The sequence below is a fragment of the Hevea brasiliensis genome, chromosome 3 (genome assembly GCF_030052815.1).
Source record: "Hevea brasiliensis isolate MT/VB/25A 57/8 chromosome 3, ASM3005281v1, whole genome shotgun sequence".
In the NCBI taxonomy this organism is placed as follows: Eukaryota; Viridiplantae; Streptophyta; class Magnoliopsida; order Malpighiales; family Euphorbiaceae; genus Hevea; species Hevea brasiliensis.
In genome coordinates, this window is record NC_079495.1 from 108,010,573 (window position 1) to 108,035,208 (window position 24,636).

The 24,636-nt window shown below is 31.4% G+C and overlaps 2 protein-coding genes and 1 long non-coding RNA gene across 3 annotated transcripts; all 3 read left to right on the top strand.

Annotated features, from left to right (window-relative positions):
- The first annotated feature begins 734 nt into the window (after positions 1–734).
- On the top strand, positions 735–1,977 carry LOC131178557 (uncharacterized). Its single transcript, XR_009147462.1, has 2 exons — positions 735–921; positions 1,430–1,977. It is a non-coding gene; the product is annotated as an uncharacterized LOC131178557 (long non-coding RNA).
- A 7,874-nt stretch (positions 1,978–9,851) lies between these two features.
- Positions 9,852–13,326, top strand: LOC110662570 (calcium-transporting ATPase 12, plasma membrane-type-like). Its single transcript, XM_058144483.1, has one exon. It carries the CDS (start codon positions 9,898–9,900, stop codon positions 12,946–12,948), a length of 3,051 nt encoding a protein of 1,016 aa, XP_058000466.1. The 5' UTR covers positions 9,852–9,897; the 3' UTR covers positions 12,949–13,326.
- A 5,744-nt stretch (positions 13,327–19,070) lies between these two features.
- LOC110662629 (putative calcium-transporting ATPase 13, plasma membrane-type) lies at positions 19,071–22,256 on the top strand. The gene has a single exon (XM_058143406.1). The coding sequence runs from the start codon at positions 19,071–19,073 to the stop codon at positions 22,104–22,106; it is 3,036 nt and encodes a 1,011-aa protein (XP_057999389.1). The 3' UTR covers positions 22,107–22,256.
- Positions 22,257–24,636: the final 2,380 nt, after the last annotated feature.

Sequence of the window (24,636 nt, forward strand, 5' to 3'; positions counted from 1 at the left end):
CACCATCAAAATTACGCAATTAAATTTTAATTTATTTATTATTTTAATACAGATAAAATAGTTCAAAATAATTTTTATGTATTTGTTATATAATATCTTAAAGTTATTTCGCATATAAAATTAACTTAGTTTTTATAAAAATTATATTTAAAACACAAATAATTATATTTTATAAATGTACTTTTTATTTTGATTATATCATAATTTTATATGATAAAAAAATATTTAATAATATATTATTTTATTATATTAGGAACATATATTTAATATTCTGATTTTATTTTTATAAAAATTAATTTTATTTTAAAAAATAAATTATAAATAACTATATTTTATATATTAATTATATTATAATTTTAAATAATATAATTTTTATATATTATTTTTAAAATAATCATAAATAAAATAAATATATTTACAACATTATGAATTAAAATTATTAATATAAATATTTTTTATAAATGAGTTAATTTACGAACTGATAGACGAGTCTTAAAATGAGTTTATTAATGAACTTGTTTAAGAACTAGTTCACGAGCTTGTTTAATAAGCTAACTTGCAAGCTTATAAACGAGCCCATCTCGAGCTAAAGTAAAATAATGTTAAGTTTGAACTTGACTTGTTTATTAAATGATTATAAAATTCAAGCTCGAACTTGACTCGTTTATAAAATGAATCAAACCGAGTTGAGTTTTTATCGAGTCAGGCCTCAAGTAACTCATGAACGGCTTTGATTGATTTACACGGCCAGAGCCTGGGGACACGGCCAGAGATCAAATCTGTTTATGTAAGGGTGTTTAAGCTATGGGTGAGAGCTTCAGAGGACTGAGATGTTGAAGAGATCTACCCTGGTGTGTTCCCATGGAGCTCAACACGCCTAATAAGAACCATCTTATCTCCACCTCCATTTCTCAATTTGAGGTCTTTCTTCTTTAAACCCTAATCTCTCTTTCTTTATCAAATTAGTAAATCCGCTCCAATTAGACGATTTTTTCGGTTTTATAGCTTTAATTCAGCTTTTCATGTTTTCTTCTTGTTGAGGAAGTTGGCGAGAATCAAATTATGTGCTGCTCTTTAGGTTTTTCTTTTTTTCTGGTCACCATGATGTGCTCTTTTCTATAGTGGTGTGAATTGGATATGAAGTTTCGTGAGTTGGGATCTTTTAGTGATTTTTTTTTTCATTGCTCGTTTGATTGGATTTTGGAGTCCTTATATGTCCATGTTGTATTGTTTTCTCTTCCAACAGCTTTCCCTATGAGCTATTTCTACGATTTCATTTCTGCATCTTCTCAGCATATGAATACCTTGTTTTATCCATTATTTTCTTATTTTCTGAGCTGATTTTATTGCATTTTAATTGGTGGCTGTTGTGTTAATTCTCGGTGATGTTTTGATAAAAGCATTGTGCCTCTTGATGCAATTAGGACAGATACAGCGCCAGAATAGTTAGACAAATCAAATGAGAGACATTGCTTCCACGAGGGTGAAAAAAATTTGTGTAAAATCTGTCGAATTGAGCAAAGTGAAGATGAAGCAGGAGGTGATTGGGTGACGTTTATTTCTAATGTTGCTGATGCCTTGAACTTTGAATCATCCATCATTGAAGAACACACTCTGAGGAGCAGAAACTAATGGTGGATCCTGGCACAATCTCTTTTATCTCAAATGTACTGCAGATCCCACAGGACAGTAACAATGATTTCGAGAATATGAAATCTATCGTTTGTGATAATTATTCAGAACAGAAAATGGGAGAACCAGCTATACTTTCTGGCAGCCTACTGAATAAGCTAGTTGTTAATGATGTGGCTGCTGAAGTGGATGTCAAGGGGAAAAAAGCGTGAATCCAGCTGCAAGGTAAAACTTCAGATTACATTTGTTGACTTAATTAATTGGTTAATTTTCCCTTCACATTCATAGGGGATTAGCCCAGTACCTTTTAACATATTTGATTTTTATCTTTGGCTTAATGCTTAATTGGCTTCTTATATTTATCGGGTATGTTCAATTTAATTTATTTGTAAGTTAAATTAGTCTAAACACACACATTACAAATGAAACTCACACATATTGAAGATTAAAGATCTGTTTAACATTATTATTAAAATTACTGTCGAGAAAATCACATTTTTAAATATATTAATTAGAAAGTATTAAAAAATAATTTAAATTAAATTTAATAAATTTTAATAATAAAAATATTAAAATAATAAAATTATTTTTAAAATTATTTTTTTCAATAACTTTTAATGATATTTTTATTTAAAAAAATAATTTCAACCCAAATGTTATAAAGGCACTAGCAAACTTAATTTTTATCTTTATACATCATGAATAGAGATCCGTGCAAGGCCAGGCCTTGTCTCGACTTACCCTTGTTGGGCTACAAAAAACATATATATGGCAAAGAGCAGTATTGAAATTTTAAAGCAGAGTGTAAGAAATGATAAAGATAAAAGTAAAACAAAGAGAATATTGAATGTAAATAAAACATTGTAAGTACAAGTAAATGAAGATGATAAAATTCAAAATAATAATAATAATAATAATAATAATAATAATAAATCTTAAAATATATATAAAAATGGTGTGCAGGTGCATGATTTTTTTTAAATAAATGGCAATGGTTAGAATGCTCATAAAATGAAAATCACCTAGTTCATATTTAAACTCAATTAATATTTCCAAAATATGAATCTATCTAAAATTTAATTATTATAATTTAAATAATTTAAGAATTCATTTAATTTTATATATTTTAATTAATAAACTACATATATAAATTTTTTTAATTTATAATTTACATTTTAATAATTTTATTAAATATTTAAATTTTATTTATTTAAAATATAATATATAAAAATTTATAAATATTATTATAAAAATAAATTTTACATATAATTAATTATTTATATAAATAGGTTCAAGTAATAGATATTCAATATGCAAAATCTGAATCCAATATAGTTATTATTTCTCAAACTCAAAACTTGATTATATTCTATCTAAATTCTTTCTATTAGGTTTGGTGAAATCGGATACTTGAAAATAACCGATTCGTTGACATCTCTATTTCATTTCTTGTAGTTTTATGCTAAATTATATAGAGTATAAAATATTTTTAAATCACATAAAAATAATACTCTCTCACAAAAAATGTGAGTCTTTTTTGTGATATAGAAAAGAGATTTCACATGATTTAGAGAGAAAGTAAATATGTAGTAAAAAGACCTAACAGCCTCTCAATTATGTGTTATCAAGAACTCGTTAACTCCCCTGAAAACGTTTGGCAATTTATGCCCTAATTAGGGGTATTATGATTTAAAATTTAGAAGGATTAGAAGCCCATTGCAAAGTCCCATTAGTTTTAATTAAATTTAATAATAGTAATTTTTTATTTTTTTAAAAGGAAAAAAAATCAAATCAATTAATTTAAATTAAATTAAATCAATCGAATTCTAATTTCAAAAAGAATGGTTGCCAAGCGCAGCCCCAGTTTCCATGGACAGTCGTTTCTTCTTCTGTAAAGTTGGTCAAAACAAAGGCAATTGAGTGAGTCAAGAAATTCACGAGGAAGGAACTTATTATGACGGAGGATTCATTAACTTTTACAAGCATCAAGAAAAAGAAAAAAAAAATTAGATGAATGAAACTTTCCAGCCAATAGAAAATCATTCAACTTGTTGGTTAATGCTTCTTTTTCAAGCATTATTATTAGTGGTGAAAGAAAAAGAAAAGCTTGAGTCACAGATGATCTGCATGAACATAATTGCATTCAGTCTTTACACTTGGGGCATGGAAAATGCTTGACAACGGGATAAGCATTTTATAGTTTCATTCATGGAAAATGTTATTTTCTCTTCGTAAAGTAAGGGTCAAGTAACGTATACGTATTTTTATTATATTATATATATATTATATCATCCAAAAAACGAATGATATAATTTATATAAAAAATTTATAAATGTCATTATTATATATATATATATACCAAGATCCTTATATATTTTAATTGATTTTACATAATTTCAATATAAAAGAATTATTAGACTTATTATATAATATTGAAGCTATATTAGATATATCCATTTTTTATATTTTTTCAATCATTTTTAATATAAAAATAATAAATTTAAATAAATTGTTGAAAGTGAAATTCTGCAATATAATTAATGTTTGCTGAAATTACAATGAGAAGACTTGCTTTTGTTTTAATTCCACACGCTTAATTGACCAGGGTCATTCTCTCATGGAAATTAAATTCAGTAATGGTAAATCAAGTAATTCAATTGTTCAAAGTGGACACTCATTGCATATTATAAAATTTATATAATTTTTTATCAAGTCAAGTCATGATATTTTTTTTTGAATTTTTAAGTCTAAAATAAATTAAAATTTGAGAAAATTATATTTTGTGAGCTCATATTATATTATGTTTTATTTATAAAAAAAAATAAAGATTTAAAGCAACCAATGAGCTTTATTCAATAATATGAAATTATTTTAAAACCGTGAGATTTCAAGTTGTGAGTTTCTATAGGAGTTAATTATATAAAAAAAAATGTTCAAAATGAAAGAGTAATTAAATCTAAGAGTGATATTCATATTTAAAATTTTATGCTTCAAAAATACAACCGTTTCCATGCAATAGTCAGAAATTCTTAACAATATTGAGTCGGAGTTACTTAATATTTTCATTTTAAATATACATTTAACTTTTTAATTAGATGAATTGGAATAACAATTTTCCTTTATAAAAAAAGAAAAACATTACAAGGCTAAGACTTAGTGTGTACATAAGATCTTAATAAGTTATGATTTATTAATCAAAAGTTTTTGTCATCTCAAAACTTTATACTTTCTTTTTATAAAAGCAAACTTGCATTGCAAGGCTAAATTGACATCAGATCAGAGTTCATAGGGGTGGCACATAGCCAATTACATGGCAACTGATTATGAAAATTAAGCTTTGCTAGGCTATAAGCAGCCCCATTTGCTGATCTACAAACATGGAAGAATTCCACCAACTCAAAAGTAAGGAAAAAGTGAAACAATGGCTTGCTCTGTAGCTTGAATTTCCCACCGGTGGACCTTGAGAGGGTTCCTTAATGCTCCCATAAGTTCGTACTTGTTATTTCAAAAGTTTGCATTTTTTTATTTATTTATTAAAGTATTCCTTTATTTGAGTTAAAAAGTGCAATGAATTAAAGTTTGCACTTTTGCAAATACTCATATGAGCTTTTTTTTTTTTTTTTTTTGCTTTTTTTTTTTCAAGAGAACATAAAATGGTTAGAGTCGTGGATTAACTGGATGCCTATCTTGCCTCATGGTTTAAACTTAATACTGATAGAGCCTTCATAGGTAGTTTAGAATAATAGAATTAGCCTTTGGCGGTGATCTCCTTAGGAATGATGTTGGTAAGTGGTTGTGTGACTTTGTTTTTTTGTGTACTGTGATGACGTGATAGATTAAATTTACTAAAAAATATTTATTTTTTTTTAATGGAAGAATTAGGTATTAAGTTGAGGTAATAGATAACTTTATTTGGTGAAATAAAAGGATGAAGTTTACGATTAATCGAGTCTAAACAAAAACTTTCCATAAGCACTAAGTTTTGACTTCTCCGTCAAGAGTCAACGTTTAGTGTACTTAACGTCAGATTTAGTTGGAAAAGCGCCTTTTCCGTGAACAAACTTAGAGAGGAGGAAAACAAAATTACCAAAAAAAAAAAATTCAAATTTAATTAATTATAATTTATTTCAATGACTAATAAATAGTTTTTCAAAACAACTAATATAACTTTATATTTAATAAAAAATATAAAAATATAAACCATTTAGTTTTAAAATTAAAAATAAGTGAATGAATGAATTATTTTTTATATTATGACAATAAATAAACAAAGGTAAAAACGAAAAATACATATCCACATGGCGAATTTTTAAGTATCGATGCTACTCTTAGATTTTAAATAAAAAAAATGTTTTTAACAATAATTTAAATTTCATAAATAATATTTTAGTGAATAATTATTTAAATATATATTAATATAATTTTTAAAATATAAAAATATATTTATATTTATTATAAATAATGAAAACCTTAAAATCTTAAAATAATTCATATTTTTTCTAATTCAATTGAAAATTTAATTAAAAATTTGATTTTCGTAAATATATAATATAATGAGTAGCGACTTAATTATAATGCCCTTAATTGTAAAGTTAAGAATTTTAAAATTCTTAATTAATAGATATAATAAAAAGAATTTTAAATAGTTATTTAAAAAAAATTAGATAATTATTTTTTGTATGAAATAAAATTTTAATAGTTAAAATTTAAAAATATTTAAATAAAAAGAACTTTTTATAAAAAAAAATTATAAAAATAAAGATAAAAAAAGTGGTTGTGCCACATGATTTGTTTAAGGAAGCTTAATGAATTAGGTGAAGCTATTTTTAAAATTCGGCCTTAATATATATATATATAACAATTATGTAAACAATTAATGAGCAATGCCACAGTCTCTCAACATTACCTATCCCTGGACTTATTTAGTTGTAACATTACAGTCTCTCAACTTAAAAATGTAACATAAAATCTCATCAACTTTCAAATTTTGTACAATAAAATCCTTCTAACCTCAAATTACCAGTTTTTCAATTAGATGCTAACCTAGACAATTTCAGTATGAAATTTAGTCAATATTTCTCTTTTCTCTCTCAAGTTATGTGCAAATTGAATCATTTCTCTCTCTATAGACAGAATAATTTTTCATGCGTAAAGAAAATAATTTTATACTTTGCATAAGAAATAAGAGAAAAATGTTGACTAAGCGTCATACGGGAGCTATTCACATTAGTTTTTAACTGAAAAATTAATAATTGAAAGTCAAAGGATTTTACTATACAAAATTTAAAAGTTTAAGAGGTTTTACATTATATTTTAAAATTAAAAGATTGTAGCGTTACAACTATATAAATTTAAGGATAGTTGTTGAAATTTATCCTATCTTTCATGTAACTTCTTGGCATCTTCTACTCCTCCAAACCTTTGCATGGTCTACACGAAAAAGAAGAATTGCAGTTCCAGTGCAAGATAGTGGGGCAGGCGATTAACATCCTCTTTGCTATTATGAGATAGAGAATTTTAATTTAAATGTAAATGGTTAAGATGTTTAGCCAAAAGGGTTTGCAATGTTTAGCCAATAGAATTGAGAGATTTTTAAAAAAAAATTAAAAGTTAACTTTAAATTTACATTTTATCAATAAAACTTTATTTTTGTTTTTGCTTTTTTTTTCAATAGAACATAGAATGGTTAGAGTCGTGGATTAACTGGATGCCGATCTTGCCTCATGGTTTAAACTTAATACTGATGGATCCTTCATGGGTAGTTTAGAATAATAGAATTAGCCTTTGGCGGTGATCTCCTTAGGAATGATGTTGGTAAGTGGTTGGGTGACTTTGTTATTTTGTGTACTGTGATGACGTGATAGATTAAATTTACTTAATATATATATATATATATATATATATATATATATATATATATATATATATATATTTTTTTTTTTTTTTTTAATGGAAGAATTAGGTGTTATGTTGAGGTAATAGATAACTTTATTTGGTGAATATGAAAGGATGAAGTTTACAATAAATGGAGTCTAAACAAAAACTTTCAAGGAAGCACTGAGTTGATTTCTTCGTCAAGAGTCAACGTTTAGTGTACTTACGTCAGATTTAGTTGGAAAAGCGCCTTTTCCGTGAACAAACTTAGAGAGGAGGAAAACAAAATTACCAAAAAAAAAAAAAAAATAGCACTCGATTCTCTTTATTTTATTTTTATTTATTTCCTTAATTAAGAAATAGTTATTGTCTAATAAAATAATTCACACTAAGTATAAATAGATATTTATTTTAAAATTATTATTAATTAATTAATTTTTTATTAAAGGAATAAATCAAATTATAGGTAAAAAAATTTTTTCATACATATAAATATAATAAAATTTCTTTAAACACGCATAATACCCGTGAATATAAAAAAGAAAAATCATGTATTTAATAGAATATGAAATACACGTGATTGTATTTAATAAAATTAAATTATCTATTTATGAAGTTATATATTTCAAATGAAGGTGAGGAGTTTTGAAAAAAAAAATCGTGAAAATCAATTTTAATATCAAATTTAAATATATTTTTATTTCAGATTATTAAAAATATCTTAATTATATTAAATTTTATCATGGGATGGAGAAGATTATACAATTAACTAGTGGTTTTACCTGCGTATTGTATAAATTATTTATTATATTATTTTAATAATATAATTTAATATTTATTTTTTATTTTTTATATTTTCAAAATGACACTATAAAATTTTACTAATGATGAAATTCTTAATTAATTATAATTTATTTCAACTGTTAATAAATAATTTTTTAGAGTAACTAATATAACTTCATATTTAAAAAAATATATAAAAATATATACTAGTTTTAAAATTAAAAATAAGTGAATTAATAAATTATTTTTTATATTATAACAATAAAATAAACAAAAGAAAAAACGAAAAATACATATCACATGACAAATTTTTAATTATCGATACTACTATTAGATTTTAAATATAAAAAATATTTTTAACGATAAAATATTTAAATTTTTTAAATAATATTTTAGTGAATAATTATTTAGATATATATTAATATAATTTTTAAAATATAAAAGTATATTTAAATTTATTATAAATAATGAAAACTTTAAAATTTTAAAATAATTCATTTTTTTTTCTAATTCAATTGAAAATTTAATTAAAAAATTGATTCTCAAATATATATAATATGATGAGTAGAGACTTAATTATAATGCCCTTAATTGTAATGTTAAGAATTTTGAAATCCTTTATTAATTGATATAATTTTAAATAATTATTTTTTAAAGAATTTTAGATGATTATTTATTGTATGAAATAAGATTTTAATAGTTAAAATTTAAAATTATTTAAATAAAAAAGAACTTTTTATATAAAAAAAAATTATAAAACTAAAGATAAAAATGTGGTTATGCCGCATGATTTTTTTAAGGAAGCTTAATGAATTAGGTGGCTTAATCTTCTAAAGCTATTTACAATTAATGAGCAATGCCACAATGGCAGAGGAAACTTCAGATATCATTCATGTAACTTCTGGGCATCTTCTTCTCATTCAATGCTTTGCATGGTCTACACGAAAAAGAAGAATTGCAGTTCCAGTGCAAGATAGTGGGGCAGGTGATTAACATCCTCTTTGCTATTATGAGACAGAATTTTAATATAAATGTAAATGCTTGCGATGTTTAGCCATAAGGGTTTGCAATGTTTAGCCAATAGAATTGAGAGAATTTTTTTTTTTAAATTAAAAACTTAACTTTAAATTTACATTTTATCAATAAAAATTTTTTAATATCAGTCATATAAATTACAAGTCAAGTTAGAAATGCATAAATATTACATATAATACAATATAATGTAATATACCTGCATTCACAAATACATGGAATTGGAAATGGAATCAACTTGGAATTAATACACTAAGGAGGTTGGATTCCACGTAAATATGAGAGTTTCCACTTTCCACTCTCCAGCGCAAGAGGATTTTCCGGTAACAGGTAACAAACAATCCCGTGATTTGTTAAGATTTTCAAAAGTTGTAAAATCAGTAATTGGCAGAAGGAAAGTACTGCGTAAGTACCTGAATATTGTACACGAAGCTACAGTGAAAGTCGCCCTACATCCCATATAAGAATTCCTCTGTAATCTCTATATATACACGCGTACCGAACCCTGTTACATATATATCCATCGTCTTTCCAATATCTGTCGTTTTCCAGTATCGTTTGTTTTCCTTCGTCAAAATGCCTTTGAGACTTCGAAAGCATGACCACTCACCTATTCTTGATCCTGAACCTCTCGTCCCAGCCAAACGTAGGTGGCGGATGGCTTTCACAGTCATTTATTTTTCAAGGTTGCTTCTTTCCTTGTCCAAGAAAGTTTTGTACGAACAAACCAAGCTCTTGCGTTCACTTTCCTATGTTGCCATCCAAGTCGATGATGATAACCCCAGTAGGGACCATGCGTCTTTGGTCAATATTGATCAGAATACACTCTCTCGGATGCTAAAAGAGAAGAACCACCACTCCTTGAACCAACTAGGAGGACTTATGCAGGTTGCTGCAATTCTTCAGAGCGATGTGAAGAAAGGTGTCAGCGGTAGTGAAGCTGATCTTGCACATAGGAGAGATGTTTTTGGTGCAAATAAGTACAAGAAGCCACCTGCAAAAAAATTTCTCAGCTACGTACTTGAAGCACTTAAGGACACGACCATTATCATTCTTTTGGCCTGTGCTATTCTGTCTCTGGCTTTCGGCATTAAACAGCATGGCCCAAAAGATGGTTGGTATGATGGAGGAAGCATTATTGTTGCTATCTTTCTTGTCGTGGTCATCTCAGCTGTGAGCAACTTCAAGCAATCCAGGCAATTTCTTAAACTTTCTGATGAAAGCAGTGACATAAGGGTGCAAGTAGTGAGAGATGGAAGGCACCAGAATATATCTATTTTTGATGTTGTGGTGGGCGATCTGGTGTCTCTAAAGATAGGGGATCAAATACCAGCTGATGGGTTGTTCTCGGATGGTTATTCTTTAAAGGTAGATGAATCTAGCATGACAGGTGAAAGCGACCACGTTGAGGTAAACGGCGCCACAAATCCATTCCTGCTCTCTGGTACCAAGGTGACTGATGGCTTTGGTTTCATGCTTGTTACATCCGTTGGAATGAATACAGCTTGGGGTGAGATGATGAGTTCTATAAGCCGCAATTTGGATGAGCAGACCCCATTGCAAGCACGACTCAACAAACTGACATCTTACATCGGAAAAGTTGGATTGGCAGTGGCCATCCTGGTTCTTGCTGTTTTGACAATCCGTTACTTCACAGGAAACACTAGAGATGATCATGGACGTCCAGAATATAATGGAAGTAAGACAAAGGTCAATGATGTGCTGAATTCAGTGGTCGATATTATTGCAGCAGCAGTGACTATTGTAGTGGTAGCAATTCCAGAAGGTCTACCCCTGGCCGTAACCCTAACACTTGCTTACTCTATGAAGCAAATGATGGCAGACAATGCATTGGTGCGCAAACTCTCAGCATGTGAAACAATGGGTTCAGCCACAACAATCTGCACCGACAAGACAGGCACTCTCACTATGAACCAGATGCAAGTTTCAGAGTTTTGGCTTGGAAAAGAGCTAACTGAGCATAGTGTTTCAACGGAAATAGAACCAGAGTTCTCTTTGTTACTAGAAGAAGGTATTGCTTTAAATACAGCAGCCACTGTTAACAAACCACATCCTACATCAACCCCTGAAATATCTGGCAGTCCAACTGAGAAGGCAATACTCTCTTGGGCTGTCCTAGATTTGGGATTGAATATCTACGAAACAAAGCAAAAGTGTGAAATAATGAATGTAGAAACATTCAATTCAGAGAAAAAGAGAAGTGGGGTGATGATGAGGAAAAGCAATGAGCAAGCTATTCACACACACTGGAAGGGAGGAGCTGAGATGATATTAGCAATGTGTACAACTTATTATGTCAAAAGCGGGGAACTCATAGACATAAATGAGGAAGAAAGAATGCAATTTAGGGCAATAATTCATAGTATGGCAGCCAAAAGCCTGAGATGCATTGCCTTTGCCCACAAAAAAGTTATAGAAGAAAACAGGCTAATCTCTGAGAAGCTTGAAGAAACTGGATTCACCTTGTTAGGGCTTGTGGGATTGAAGGACCCATGTAGACCAGGGGTTAGAACAGCTGTAGAATCATGTAAGAAAGCAAAAGTGAGTGTTAAAATGATCACTGGTGACAATCCACACACAGCAAGAGCTATAGCTATTGAATGTGGAATTCTTAATCCTCAAGACGACATGGACAACAAAGCAGTAGTAGAAGGTGTTGAATTCAGAAATTACTCACCTGAAGAGAGAATGGCAAGGATAGAAGATATCAGAGTAATGGCAAGATCATCCCCATTTGACAAGCTTCTGATGGTACAATGCTTGAAAGAGAAAGGTCATGTAGTAGCAGTCACCGGTGATGGCACGAATGATGCCCCTGCCCTTAAGGAAGCAGACATCGGGCTTTCCATGGGAATTCAAGGGACAGAGGTGGCAAAAGAAAGCTCAGACATAATCATCTTGGATGATAATTTCACCTCTGTGGTGACAGTTTTGAGGTGGGGGAGGTGTGTCTACAACAACATTCAGAAGTTCATCCAATTTCAGCTCACTGTTAATGTTGCTGCTCTTGTCATCAACTTTGTTGCAGCCATCTCTTCTGGTAAAGTCCCCCTTACTGCAGTTCAGCTACTGTGGGTGAACCTCATCATGGACACCATGGGGGCGCTAGCATTGGCGACTGAGCAGCCCACTGATGAGCTCATGACAAAGTCTCCAGCAGGTAGATCTGAGCCACTTATTACCAAAATCATGTGGAGGAACCTTATTGCTCAGGCCTTGTATCAGTTAGTCGTCTTACTGATTCTACAATTTAAGGGCAAGTACATCTTTGCTGTGGATGAAAAGGTCAAGAGTACCCTCATCTTCAACACTTTCGTCCTCTGCCAAGTATTTAATGAATTCAATGCAAGGAAGTTGGAGAAGAGGAACATATTCAAAGGCATACATAAGAACAAGTTGTTCCTAGCAATCATCGGAATTACCATAGTGCTTCAAGTGATGATGGTAGAGCTTCTGAAGAGGTTTGCTAGTACTGAGAGGCTGAGTTGGGAGCAATGGGGAGCTTGCATTGGCATTGCAGCTGTATCTTGGCCAATTGGTTTTGCTGTGAAATGCATTCCGGTTTCTGGCAAAGAAGCTTCCAAGCAAAGAGCTTCTGGAATATGAAAAAAAGGCACAGATCAGTTCTAGCACAAGTGCATACATAGGCATTTTAGGTCTAAATCTAGTGTTTAACGTTCATTACTGTCATTGTCATTAGCTGTGATTCAAATTTGAGGAACTATTGAATCTATTTACCAGTTATTACATCTTTACGTTATGAAAGAGAAACTACAATATTTCCATTTTCTATGCTTATTTCGCTTTCATCTCTTGTTGCTTTACTTTCTGTGCAACGCAGAAAAAGAAAGATGACCCAGAAAAAGAAAAAGAAAAAAAAAAAACACTCAATGATGAACTTTGCAAGATAAAGTCTTGAAGGGATTTCTTATATTTTCCTTTTCTTTTCTCCGTCTATAAATTAAAGTATGGGAATTTCCAATAGGAACTGTGTTGTTTGCATGAAAAATTTACACTAACCATAATAGCTGTGCTCAGTCCATCATACATCAAAAGGCTTGTTTTTTTTTTTGAAAAAAAAAAAAAAAATTTCCCTCTTCTTTCTCTTTCTTTCAGTGGCCAAATCCATAATCAAAATTGGCAAGTTAATATTGTACCTTATTTCTTTTTGAAATCACTTCAAACAAGTAGTTTCAGTTTCACTAAATAATGAATATTTTAGACAAATCTTAGGATAGATATCTAAATAGCACAATTTGATTCCCATGAAATTGCTAAAAAAGACACCAGAAAAAACACAAGGACCTAGAAGTTTTTGAAGCCGATTCAACATATGCTAGAGCTCAACAAGCAAATATTGATGAAACTATTTATGTATACATAAATTGTATACTTTTCACCATTATTGGGATGTGGGGACAAGGAATGTCTCCCCACCCCTCCTAATTCGCATTCCTACCTTCCCCTAAGAGTGTGCAACCAGTCAATTTGGCTCAGAACTGAACCAAATTGATGAAACCATATAGACCAAAACCTTTAGAATAAAAAACCAAACAAAACCAATTTTCACAAGGAATCAAACCGAATTCATTTGGATAGATTTGGTTCGATTTTATAATTTGGTTTTGAGGGAAATCAGCTCAATTAGGAGCAGAACGAACACTCTCAATCAATTCAAAACTAAAATGAAACAAAATCCTCGACTGCAAACAAACCATGGAAACCATTGCTCAATTTCTTTCCAAGTTCCAACATTATCCATTGGGAATTAAAAAAAAAATCATATATAAAAAAGAACAGATAGCCCACAAATCATATATGAATGAAAAGACATCATTATAGTTCGTAAATTTGCCTTCCACACATAGCAATCAAATTTCCAAATCAAAGACAATAGATTTTCCAAATAATAACAAAATCCCACAAGTGAATTCAGAAACAGTTTTCTTATGCATAGTGTAACATTCTTGGCTAGTGGCATTCCTAGCAAATTGAGTAAGTATTTGCAATTTCTCCATTGCGGAATCACTGAGCAGCACAACCTTGAACACGTAGTCTATCATGGCTTGAATATTTGTACCCTCCTCCACTCGCCATTACCAGTCTCAAATATCTCCCTCAAAAGAACTAGAAAGCTCAATTTCTCTCTCTCAATAACAAGAAGAACAATGAGATCCATGAATCGAAGTGAAAGAGAGAGCGACAGAAGAAGACAAAGAAAAGGAAAGTGAGGGAAAGAGGAGGAAAGGAAGAATTGAAGAAAGAAGGCAAAGTGGAGGAAATAAGGGGTCGAGGAGTTGAGCGGCTGGGTCTTTTGTCGGGCTATATATATTATATCAGTTCGGTTTGGTTATTGTGATTTTTTTGAATTTGAAAACCGGATCAAACTAAAATAACCAAGATATATATAAAATAAAACCAAATTGAACTAATTAACAACCAAACCGAAAAACTGAAATTGATTGTTGCAGTCAATTTTTATGGTTTGAAGAGTATTCTACTCACCCCTACCTTTGCCACCATAATAGGGTTGGGCAATCCACAAGGCAAGGAGTATACACCCCATCCCCATCCCTGAGGGTGGAAAAATGGGAATTAATAAAGGTCATCTAGCTCCTTTAACCACGATATACCATGTCAAAATTTTATCTCATCATTGAATTTAAGTCTTAGTCACAAACCAAACAAGCAACTGAATTCGTAGTTATTGCATCTTAGAAGAATTTGAAAATACTAAAACTTAATCGTAAAAAGAATTAGAATGGCTGCATTAATGATCAGAGACATACAGAGAAAAGAGACATGCAGCTTAAATGATTTAAAAATTAGGACACAAAACCACCATTTCACATTATTACACTAACAGGAAATGTCCTACCTGATGAAATAGGAAAAGAGATAGAGTCAACACTCAACAACTATGTTTTGTCCCTTGTTTATCTACATGGTTTATCACTTCAAAACTTTCTCAATTACAATCCTTCATGAAAAATGAAGTTGACATAACTTACATTGGACGGAAGCCAACTTTATAAAAGGAAGGAAAACAGAAAGTCAATTCTGTTTGAGACCAATTCCGTATCAATATCAAAAACTATAAATCTTTTGATATTATTTCCCTCCATGTTAATATTTATTGCGACAACGCATGCTTCAAGTGATGACAAGAAAAGGCATTATAGCCTTATTAGAAAAATAAGACATCTTCATAACACTTCTCTTTAGACTTTCCTTGTGCGCCATTGTGTTTGTTTTTAATACTCTAAAAGCTAAAGATTACTTATTCTAAACCTTTTTTCTTTTAGTCCTTATTGGCAGCAGAAAAGAAAAGCACTCAAAACACATTTATCCACATATATGTTCACATTGATTGGCAAATTTCTAAAACACTCCATAGGTTTGGCGGAATATACACTTTCATTTTATACAGATTCAAAATTAATTACTTTGATCTAAAGTTTGTTAATGGCTCAATATACTTTGGTCTCTTATGTCTCAACTAGCCCTTGAGATTTTAAAATATAGTTACAATTCAGTCTTTGGATTATTATATTAGGAAACACTGGAATTCCCCAAAATCTTAAATTTTTCACTAATAGTAGCACAATGATTATTATATTATGAGAAATCTTTAGGGATTTCTAGTTAACCTATGTTAATCTTTATTCCTTGATATTCAAAATGTTCCAATCCTTATTCCTTGGCATTCAAAATGTTCCATTCACATTTTCTTCACTATCTTCTAGTAGAAACTCATTAATTTTAATGACCACTGAATCATGGAAGATTATAAAATACACCAGTACATTAAAAAATAATAGTGCTCCCTACAGAAAGATAAACAGTTCTTTACTTAATTTTAGAAGGTAGGTCTTATGTGTTTTGTGAGAGGAGTATAAACTCCCGGTACACCTAATAATTCCTTATCAATCATTGCCTGATAAAATTATTCCACTCAAGAAAACATAACCCAATTTAAAATTAACAGATGTGTAAAACGAAATATTGCATAAATAACCATGGTGGACAGGTCCTTTTCAGCACAAAACTGAGTGACAAAGTACATGTATTAAAAATTAATTCCTGTAATCCTCTTGCATTGGAACTAATTAACAACTATATAGCAAAAATGAGAACTCAGATTTCTAGTACAAAATTGAAGTGCTTTCGAAGACCAAGCCATGAGTTCCACGGGCACTTCAAAGAAAAAGTTAAAATAGTACATCAGACATAGAAGAGAAATAGGTTACCTTTCTACGAGAAATTGGGAAATTGAATGCCCCACCTCCGTGAATTGAAGACATTGGAACCTCTCAACAACATGGAGAAGGGACCCAGAAGAACAGCGGGTAAAGCCCTAACTGCAATCTCTGTACGGTGTAATAATCTAGGGTTTCGCTTGGCACTGAGACAATGACAGAACCTGTGGTTTCTTCATTTCCACATCGAATGCTAAATTTCCCTCTTAAACTCCTTACACACGTACAATTTTCTTCAAAATTTTTTGAGCTAATTTAATATATAAATTTATAATTTAAGTAAGATTAGTTCTAATTATTTATTTTTATTTAGTCCAAATAACAGCAAAATTTTCTTTTACAATATTAAATTGTGACCTTAGAAAATTAATGCGTTTATTTTTATTTAATTTATATATAAATTTCTATAAAAAATATTATTAATATTCTTTTTTTTTTTAACGGTTACATACTTACCTTTCAATTTCGTTTTAGAGTCTATTCCATTGAAATATGATTTTTTTTTTTTTCAGTCAATTAATATTGAATAATATCAAATAATAATTATTCAAAAAGAAAAATAATCAAATGAAGGCCTTACATTACACGTCATGAATAATTAAGCTTTGAGGTCCAATCATGAGAGTGATTTTGTCGAAAAATAGCTTATTTTATGCATACAGATTTCAAATCATCTTAAAAGAAAATAAGCTTCACATTTTCTTTCCTTTTTCTCAATTATAGTGATTCAAAGTATTCTTCGTTTGATATTGAAATTTAAATAAAAAAATTATTTTAAATATTATTAAAAATTAAATTTTAATATTTTTATTACTAAAATATATTTTAACTATTCTATAATGATTACCATATCAGATTCTTAATATTATAGTAAAATATCATTTGAGATAATATATATATATATATAACTTATGTATTTAAAAGTTTATTTACTCTTAAAATTTTACTATGACTTTTAATAATGAGTTTTATAGAAATAAAATAATATAATTATAAGTGTGATAAATTAATAAATGATTTTTAGTTACTTATATAAATATATATATATATATATATATATATATATATATATATATATATATATATATGTTACAATATCTACAGGTTCAAAAATATATTTATTTTTTTTATTTATACAAAACTGTAATAGCTGGTATGAATATATTTCATATTTATAGTTTTCTTCTATTTAATAAAAGCTCTCTTGTTTATTATTTTAAAAAAAATAAATAAATTATCAAATTCTGAAACGCACTTCTTCCTCAAGAAACACGCCCATAAATCATAATGCCTTTGAAGTTACTCATGCACCAAGTGAAGCGCGGAGTCCGACCCTTTAATTCTGTTCAAATAACTTTCATTGAACTTACGATGGACATGGACTGGAGGTCACGATGTAAAGTTTCTTGGTTAAAAATTGACAATGTCTTTAGAAAATGAAAACTGAGAAAAGATTATTGTGATTTAATTATAATGATTTATTGTATTTTTCAAAAATAATTTTATCTACTATTGTAAATATTTTATTTTATTTATATATTTATTTTTTAAGTAATACATATTTTTAATTGAATCATCTAACTAAACTTTCTGCATTCGTCACTGTTCTCCTCAATAAATTTAATTTTAATTTTTAATTATTTTTTTTATAGACTAGGAAAACTTTGTCCAATGGATATAAAAGACAAGTTTTGATTTCTTATTCACCCTTGAAGTTTGGAATTCTATTATTTAATATCAAGGGTGCGTTTTAAGTGCAAAATCTCGAACACTAATTCTAATATCAAATTTAAATACATTTTCATTTCAGTTTACCAAATAGATCCTAATTATATTAAATGCTGCAACGAATGAGTTGGATTTAAGATAAAAGTTTGAAAAAATGAACCACCTAATTATATTGAAGCAGGACGGTGAATTATTGAATGCTCCTAATGTGCACCCTCACTCACAATGCAATGAATCCCACTCTCATAATTAAATTCGAGGAACAACTACTTCTTTATAAGTAATAGGTACACCACTTGGAGACTTCAGATATCTTTCTGACTTTCATGTAACTTCTTCGCATCCTCATCTCCTTCCTTAGCATGGTCTACACGGTAAAGAAGAATTAAAGTTCCAAGCAAGAATGGCATTAATTCCATTAAGCAGGTTGGGATTCCAAGTAAATATGAGAGTGTCTGCATTCTAGCGCACCATCTTTTCCGGTAACCCGATAATGAACAAACCCCGTGATTCGTGAGATCTCATAATTTGTAAAATCAGTAATTAGCAGAAGGAAAGTACTGCGTGAGGTACCTCAACATAGAGGAAGCTACATTGAAAGTCGCCTATTTCCTCTATAAGAATCCCTCTGTAATCTGCATATATAAATACATACCGTACCCTGTTCCACACATATTCATTGTTTTTCCAATATCTCTATTGTTTTCCAGTGTCTTTATTGTTTTAATTTCCTTCGTCAATATGCCTTTGAGAGATCGAAAACATTGCCAGGCACCTATTCTTGATCCTGAACATCTCCTACCAGCCAAACGTAGGTTGCGGATGGCTTTCACAGTCATTTATTTTACGAGGTTGCTTCTTTCCTTGCCCAAGAAAGTTTTGTGCGAGCATACCAAGCTCTTGCGTTCACTTTCCTATGTTGCCATCCACGTCGATGATGATGCCCCTGGCAGGGACAATCTGTTTCTGATCAATATTGATCAGAATACACTCTCTCGGATGCTAAAAGAGAAGAACCACCACTCCCTGAACCAACTAGGAGGAGTTATGCAGGTTGCTGTGATTCTTCAGAGTGATATGAAGGAAGGTATCAGTGGTAGTGAAGCTGATCTTGCACATAGGAGAGATGTTTTTGGTGCAAATAAGTACAAGAAGCGACCTGCAAAAAGCTTTCTCAGCTTCGTCCTTGAAGCGCTCAAGGACACAACCATTATCATTCTTATGGTCTGTGCTATTCTGTCTCTGGCCTTCGGCATTAAACAGCATGGCCCAAAAGATGGCTGGTATGATGGAGGAAGCATTATTGTCGCTATCTTTCTTGTCGTGGTCATCTCAGCAGTGAGCAACTTCAAGCAATCCAGGCAATTTCTTAAACTTTCTGATGAAAGCAGTGACATAAGGGTGCAAGTAGTAAGAGATGGGAGGCAACAGAATATATCTATTTTTGATGTTGTGGTGGGCGATCTGGTGTCTCTGAAGATAGGGGATCAAATACCAGCTGATGGGTTGTTCTCGGAGGGTTATTCTTTGAAGGTAGATGAATCTAGCATGACTGGTGAAAGCGACCACGTTGAGGTAAACGGCGCCACAAATCCATTCTTGCTCTCTGGTACCAAGGTGACTGATGGCTTTGGTTTCATGCTTGTTACATCCGTTGGAATGAATACAGCTTGGGGTGAGATGATGAGTTCTATAAGCCGCAATTTGGATGAGCAGACCCCATTGCAAGCGCGACTCAACAAACTAACAGCTTATATTGGAAAAGTTGGATTGGCAGTGGCCATTCTGGTTCTTGCTGTTTTGACAATCCGCTACTTCACAGGAAACACTAGAGATGATCATGGACGTAGAGAATATTATGCAAGACAGACAAATGTCAACGATGTGCTGAATTCAGTCGTTGATATTATTGCAGCAGCAGTGACTATTGTAGTGGTAGCAATTCCAGAAGGTCTACCCCTGGCCGTAACCCTAACTCTTGCTTACTCTATGAAGCAAATGATGGCAGACAATGCATTGGTGCGCAAACTCTCAGCATGTGAAACAATGGGTTCAGCCACAACAATCTGCACCGACAAGACAGGCACTCTCACTATGAACCAGATGCAAGTTTCAGAGTTTTGGCTTGGAAAAGAGCTAACTGAGCATAGTGTTTCAACGGAAATAGAACCAGAGTTCTCTTTGTTACTAGAAGAAGGTATTGCTTTAAATACAGCAGCCACTGTTAACAAACCACATTCTATGTCAACCCCTGAGATATCCGGTAGTCCAACCGAGAAGGCAATACTCTCTTGGGCTGTCCTAGATTTGGGAATGAATATCAATGACACAAAGCATAAGTGTGAAATAATGTATGTAGAAACATTCAACTCAGAGAAAAAGAGAAGTGGGGTAATGATGAGGAAAAGCAATGAGAAAGCTATTCATACACATTGGAAGGGAGCTGCTGAGATGATATTAGCAATGTGTTCAACTTATTATGTCAAAAGTGGGGAACTAATAGAAATGAATGAGGAGGAAAGGATGCAGTTTGGGGCAATAATTCATAATATGGCAGCCAAAAGCCTTAGATGCATTGCCTTTGCCCACAAAAAAGTCATAGAAGAAAACAAGCAAGTCTCTCGGAAACTTGAAGAAACTGGATTGACCTTGTTGGGGCTTGTGGGATTGAAGGATCCAAGTAGAACAGGGGTTAGAACAGCTGTAGAATCATGCAAGAAAGCAAAAGTGAGCGTTAAAATGATCACTGGTGACAATCCACACACAGCAAGAGCTATAGCCATTGAATGTGGAATTCTTAATCCTCAAGATGACATGGACAACAAAGCAGTGGTAGAAGGTGTTGAATTCAGAAATTACTCACCTGAAGAGAGAATCGCAAGGATAGATGATATCAGAGTAATGGCAAGATCATCCCCATTTGATAAGCTTCTGATGGTACAATGCTTGAAAGAGAAAGGTCATGTAGTAGCAGTCACCGGTGATGGCACGAATGATGCCCCTGCTCTTAAGGAAGCAGACATTGGGCTTTCCATGGGGATTCAAGGTACAGAGGTGGCAAAAGAAAGCTCAGACATAATCATCTTGGATGATAATTTCACCTCTGTGGTGACAGTTTTGAGGTGGGGGAGGTGTGTCTACAACAACATTCAGAAGTTCATTCAATTCCAGCTCACCGTTAATATTGCTGCCCTTGTCATCAACTTTGTTGCCGCCATCTCTTCTGGTAAAGTCCCCCTAACTGCAGTCCAGCTATTGTGGGTGAACCTCATTATGGACACCATGGGGGCACTAGCATTGGCCACTGAGCAGCCCACCGATGAGCTCATGACAAAGTCACCTGCAGGTAGATCTGAGCCACTTATAACCAAAATCATGTGGAGAAACCTTATTGCTCAGGCTTCGTACCAGGTTGTGATCTTACTGATTCTACAATTTAAGGGGAAGTCCATCTTTGGTGTTGATGAAAAGGTCAAGAATACCCTCATCTTCAACACTTTTGTCCTCTGCCAAGTATTTAATGAATTCAATGCAAGGAAGCTGGAGAAGAGGAACATATTCAATGGCATACATAAGAACAAGTTGTTCCTAGCAATCATTGGAATTACCATAGTTCTTCAAGTGATGATGGTAGAGCTTCTGAAGAGGTTTGCTAGTACTGAGAGACTGAGTTGGGGGCAATGGGGAGCTTGCATTGGCATTGCAGCTATTTCTTGGCCAATTGGTTGTGCTGTGAAATGCATTCCAGTTTCTGGCAAAGAAGCTTCTGGAACCTGAAAACAAAGGCACTGATTAGAATAAGTGCACACATTTACCTTTTGGGTCAAAGTATAGTGTTTTAGCGTTCTTAGCTGTCAGTGCTGTTAGCACTTTCTCTGTAGAACATCTGGATTTAAATTTGTGACTGTTGAAGCCATGTACTAGTTATTATATGTTTAGGTTATGAAAGAGAAACTTCTCAATATTTCCATTTTCTGTGCTTATTTTGCTTTCATCTTTTGTTGCTTCAATTTCTGGATAATGAAGACAACGAAAGAAGAACAGAGAAAAAAAAAAATTCATTACCAAGGTTGCAAGATAAAGTCATTAAGGGGTTTCTTGTCTTTTCCTTTTCATTTTCCCTGTCTTTCTAATAAATCAAACTATGGGAATTTCCAATAGGAACTGCATTGATTGCATGAAAAATTTACTGTCACACTTTACCCCTCTGTAAAGCATAACATGATCCCGTAGAATACCTAATGAACTACCGAACTTCACCTACCGATAACTCATTAAGTACCCTACAAGGGATTTTAAAATAATTTTCTTATTTTGGATAAGTGGTGAGCATTTTCTAATAGGTGTTTAAAACATTTAATTAAAGTAGAAAACTAATTAAAAATTTTTGGCCCATTTTATTTTTCCGCAAATTTTATAAAAATTTTGACAGAATTTTATCTGTATTTTGAGAAAACAATTCTTCAAATACCTGAAAAAAAACACTTCCAATAATTTTTCTCAACAACTACTTCAATTTTACAATCAATCTCAAATCTCAAAATTCAACAGTAACATTTCTCAAATTCCAGAATTCAATATTTACATGTCCATACATTTATGTACATTACATATATCAAAATAAATTTCTACAATCAGGGTATAAAATATACCCGATATAACTTCAGGATGAGTCGCTCGATAATCCTCAGCAGCTCACTCTGCTGCTCCTCTAGTCTCTATATCTGTGACAGCAATAACAGCTATCGCTGAGTACTAGGACTCAGTGGTACACAACATACTAAAATAATCTTTATGCAGAATTTAAATTACATTTATTCAAAAATTGGACTGAATATGAGAATTAGATACAAAACATGAATTATGAGATTTTAATCCCAAACAATTTTATTTTGAAGTATCAAATCACATTTCATAAAACCCACAGTTATATCATGCCATTCGAAACAAATATAATCTCAATAGCCCGAGGCTAAGGAGAAGTCATATCACAAGGCTAACTAGCTCAAATATATGGATATCCATTCAAATCCTCTTCTACTGGCACACCTCAACACTTCTCCAGAGAAGAAATCAAAATTCGAAACTGATTACCCCCACTAGTCATGCTAGTGAGGTGTTCAAATATATGGTCATGACACTGTGGTTTCAAAACTTATCTTAACAATTTGCTAAACATTGTTATTTCAAATATACACAATAACTTTCACAGTTTAAATCAAAACATCATAAATAATGTCACAAATAAACTTTCAACAATTCAAAGCAAAAGTAAAATACATATTTCATTCACTTTATCAATGAATTTTAAAGCATAGTGATGTTGTACACAAACCTCAAGCGAGTCGCCTCTTGGCCTTGACTTGATTCCTCGGGTTCTTTCCCGGTGTTCTTTTCAACTGAAACACACAATTTTATAGTGTTTTAGTGCCATAACTTAACATAAATCCAAAAATAAATTTAACTTCACTTTTACCTAGCTCTAACGTGCTAAACTCGACGTTCTTGAAATTTTGTGTTTCGGGGTTACTATTCACTACACTATTCAAGTCAATTTGTTAACTTTTTAAAACTTAATAGGTATGGGAATTCAAACTTCACCCACATACCACATTTTGGTCACTAAATTTGTTGGTTTTGGTTGTTTATTCAAATTCTAAGTCTTTTAAGCAAATTTGATAATTTTCAGTTTTGGAGACTAAGGTTGCACTGTTCCATTGGTCACTTTTCTGTTAGAATTTGGCAAAACTTCCTTCATAGAAAATGTTCCCTATTGTCTTAAGTTTATTCTCCTTTTTGAATCACTCCAATTGGAGTTTTGTAGCTCAAGTTATAGCCATTTGAACCATGGCTGCTGGATTGGACTCAACCCAGATTTCTGGGTAAATTTTGGTTCTGGCAGTTTTAGGTCACCAACTTTGGGTGGCCAAATGACTTGGTTAATAACATAATTTGGGTTTGTATTCTTCATGAAAGTTTTAGGTCTATATCTAAACTGTCCACTGTTAAAATTTCAGGTCATTTTGACTTGCCTAGCTCAAGTTATGACCAAATGAACAGTTCATTTGGTCATTTTGTACAGGGCAGACTGAGATTTTTCAAGTTTGGTCAATTTGTTCACTAGGTTTGGTCACTTTTTGGGCATGCTTCCTAAATGAAAATTGTGTCATTTAGTGTCTATTTTCATTCCCAATTGGTCTCATACCAATTGGACTTGTAAATTTTCATTTTTGGTCCTTCAAATGTAACTTGGTCATTCTGCATACTCAATCCGAATTTGCTTTTGATTCAAACACTCCTAACATAC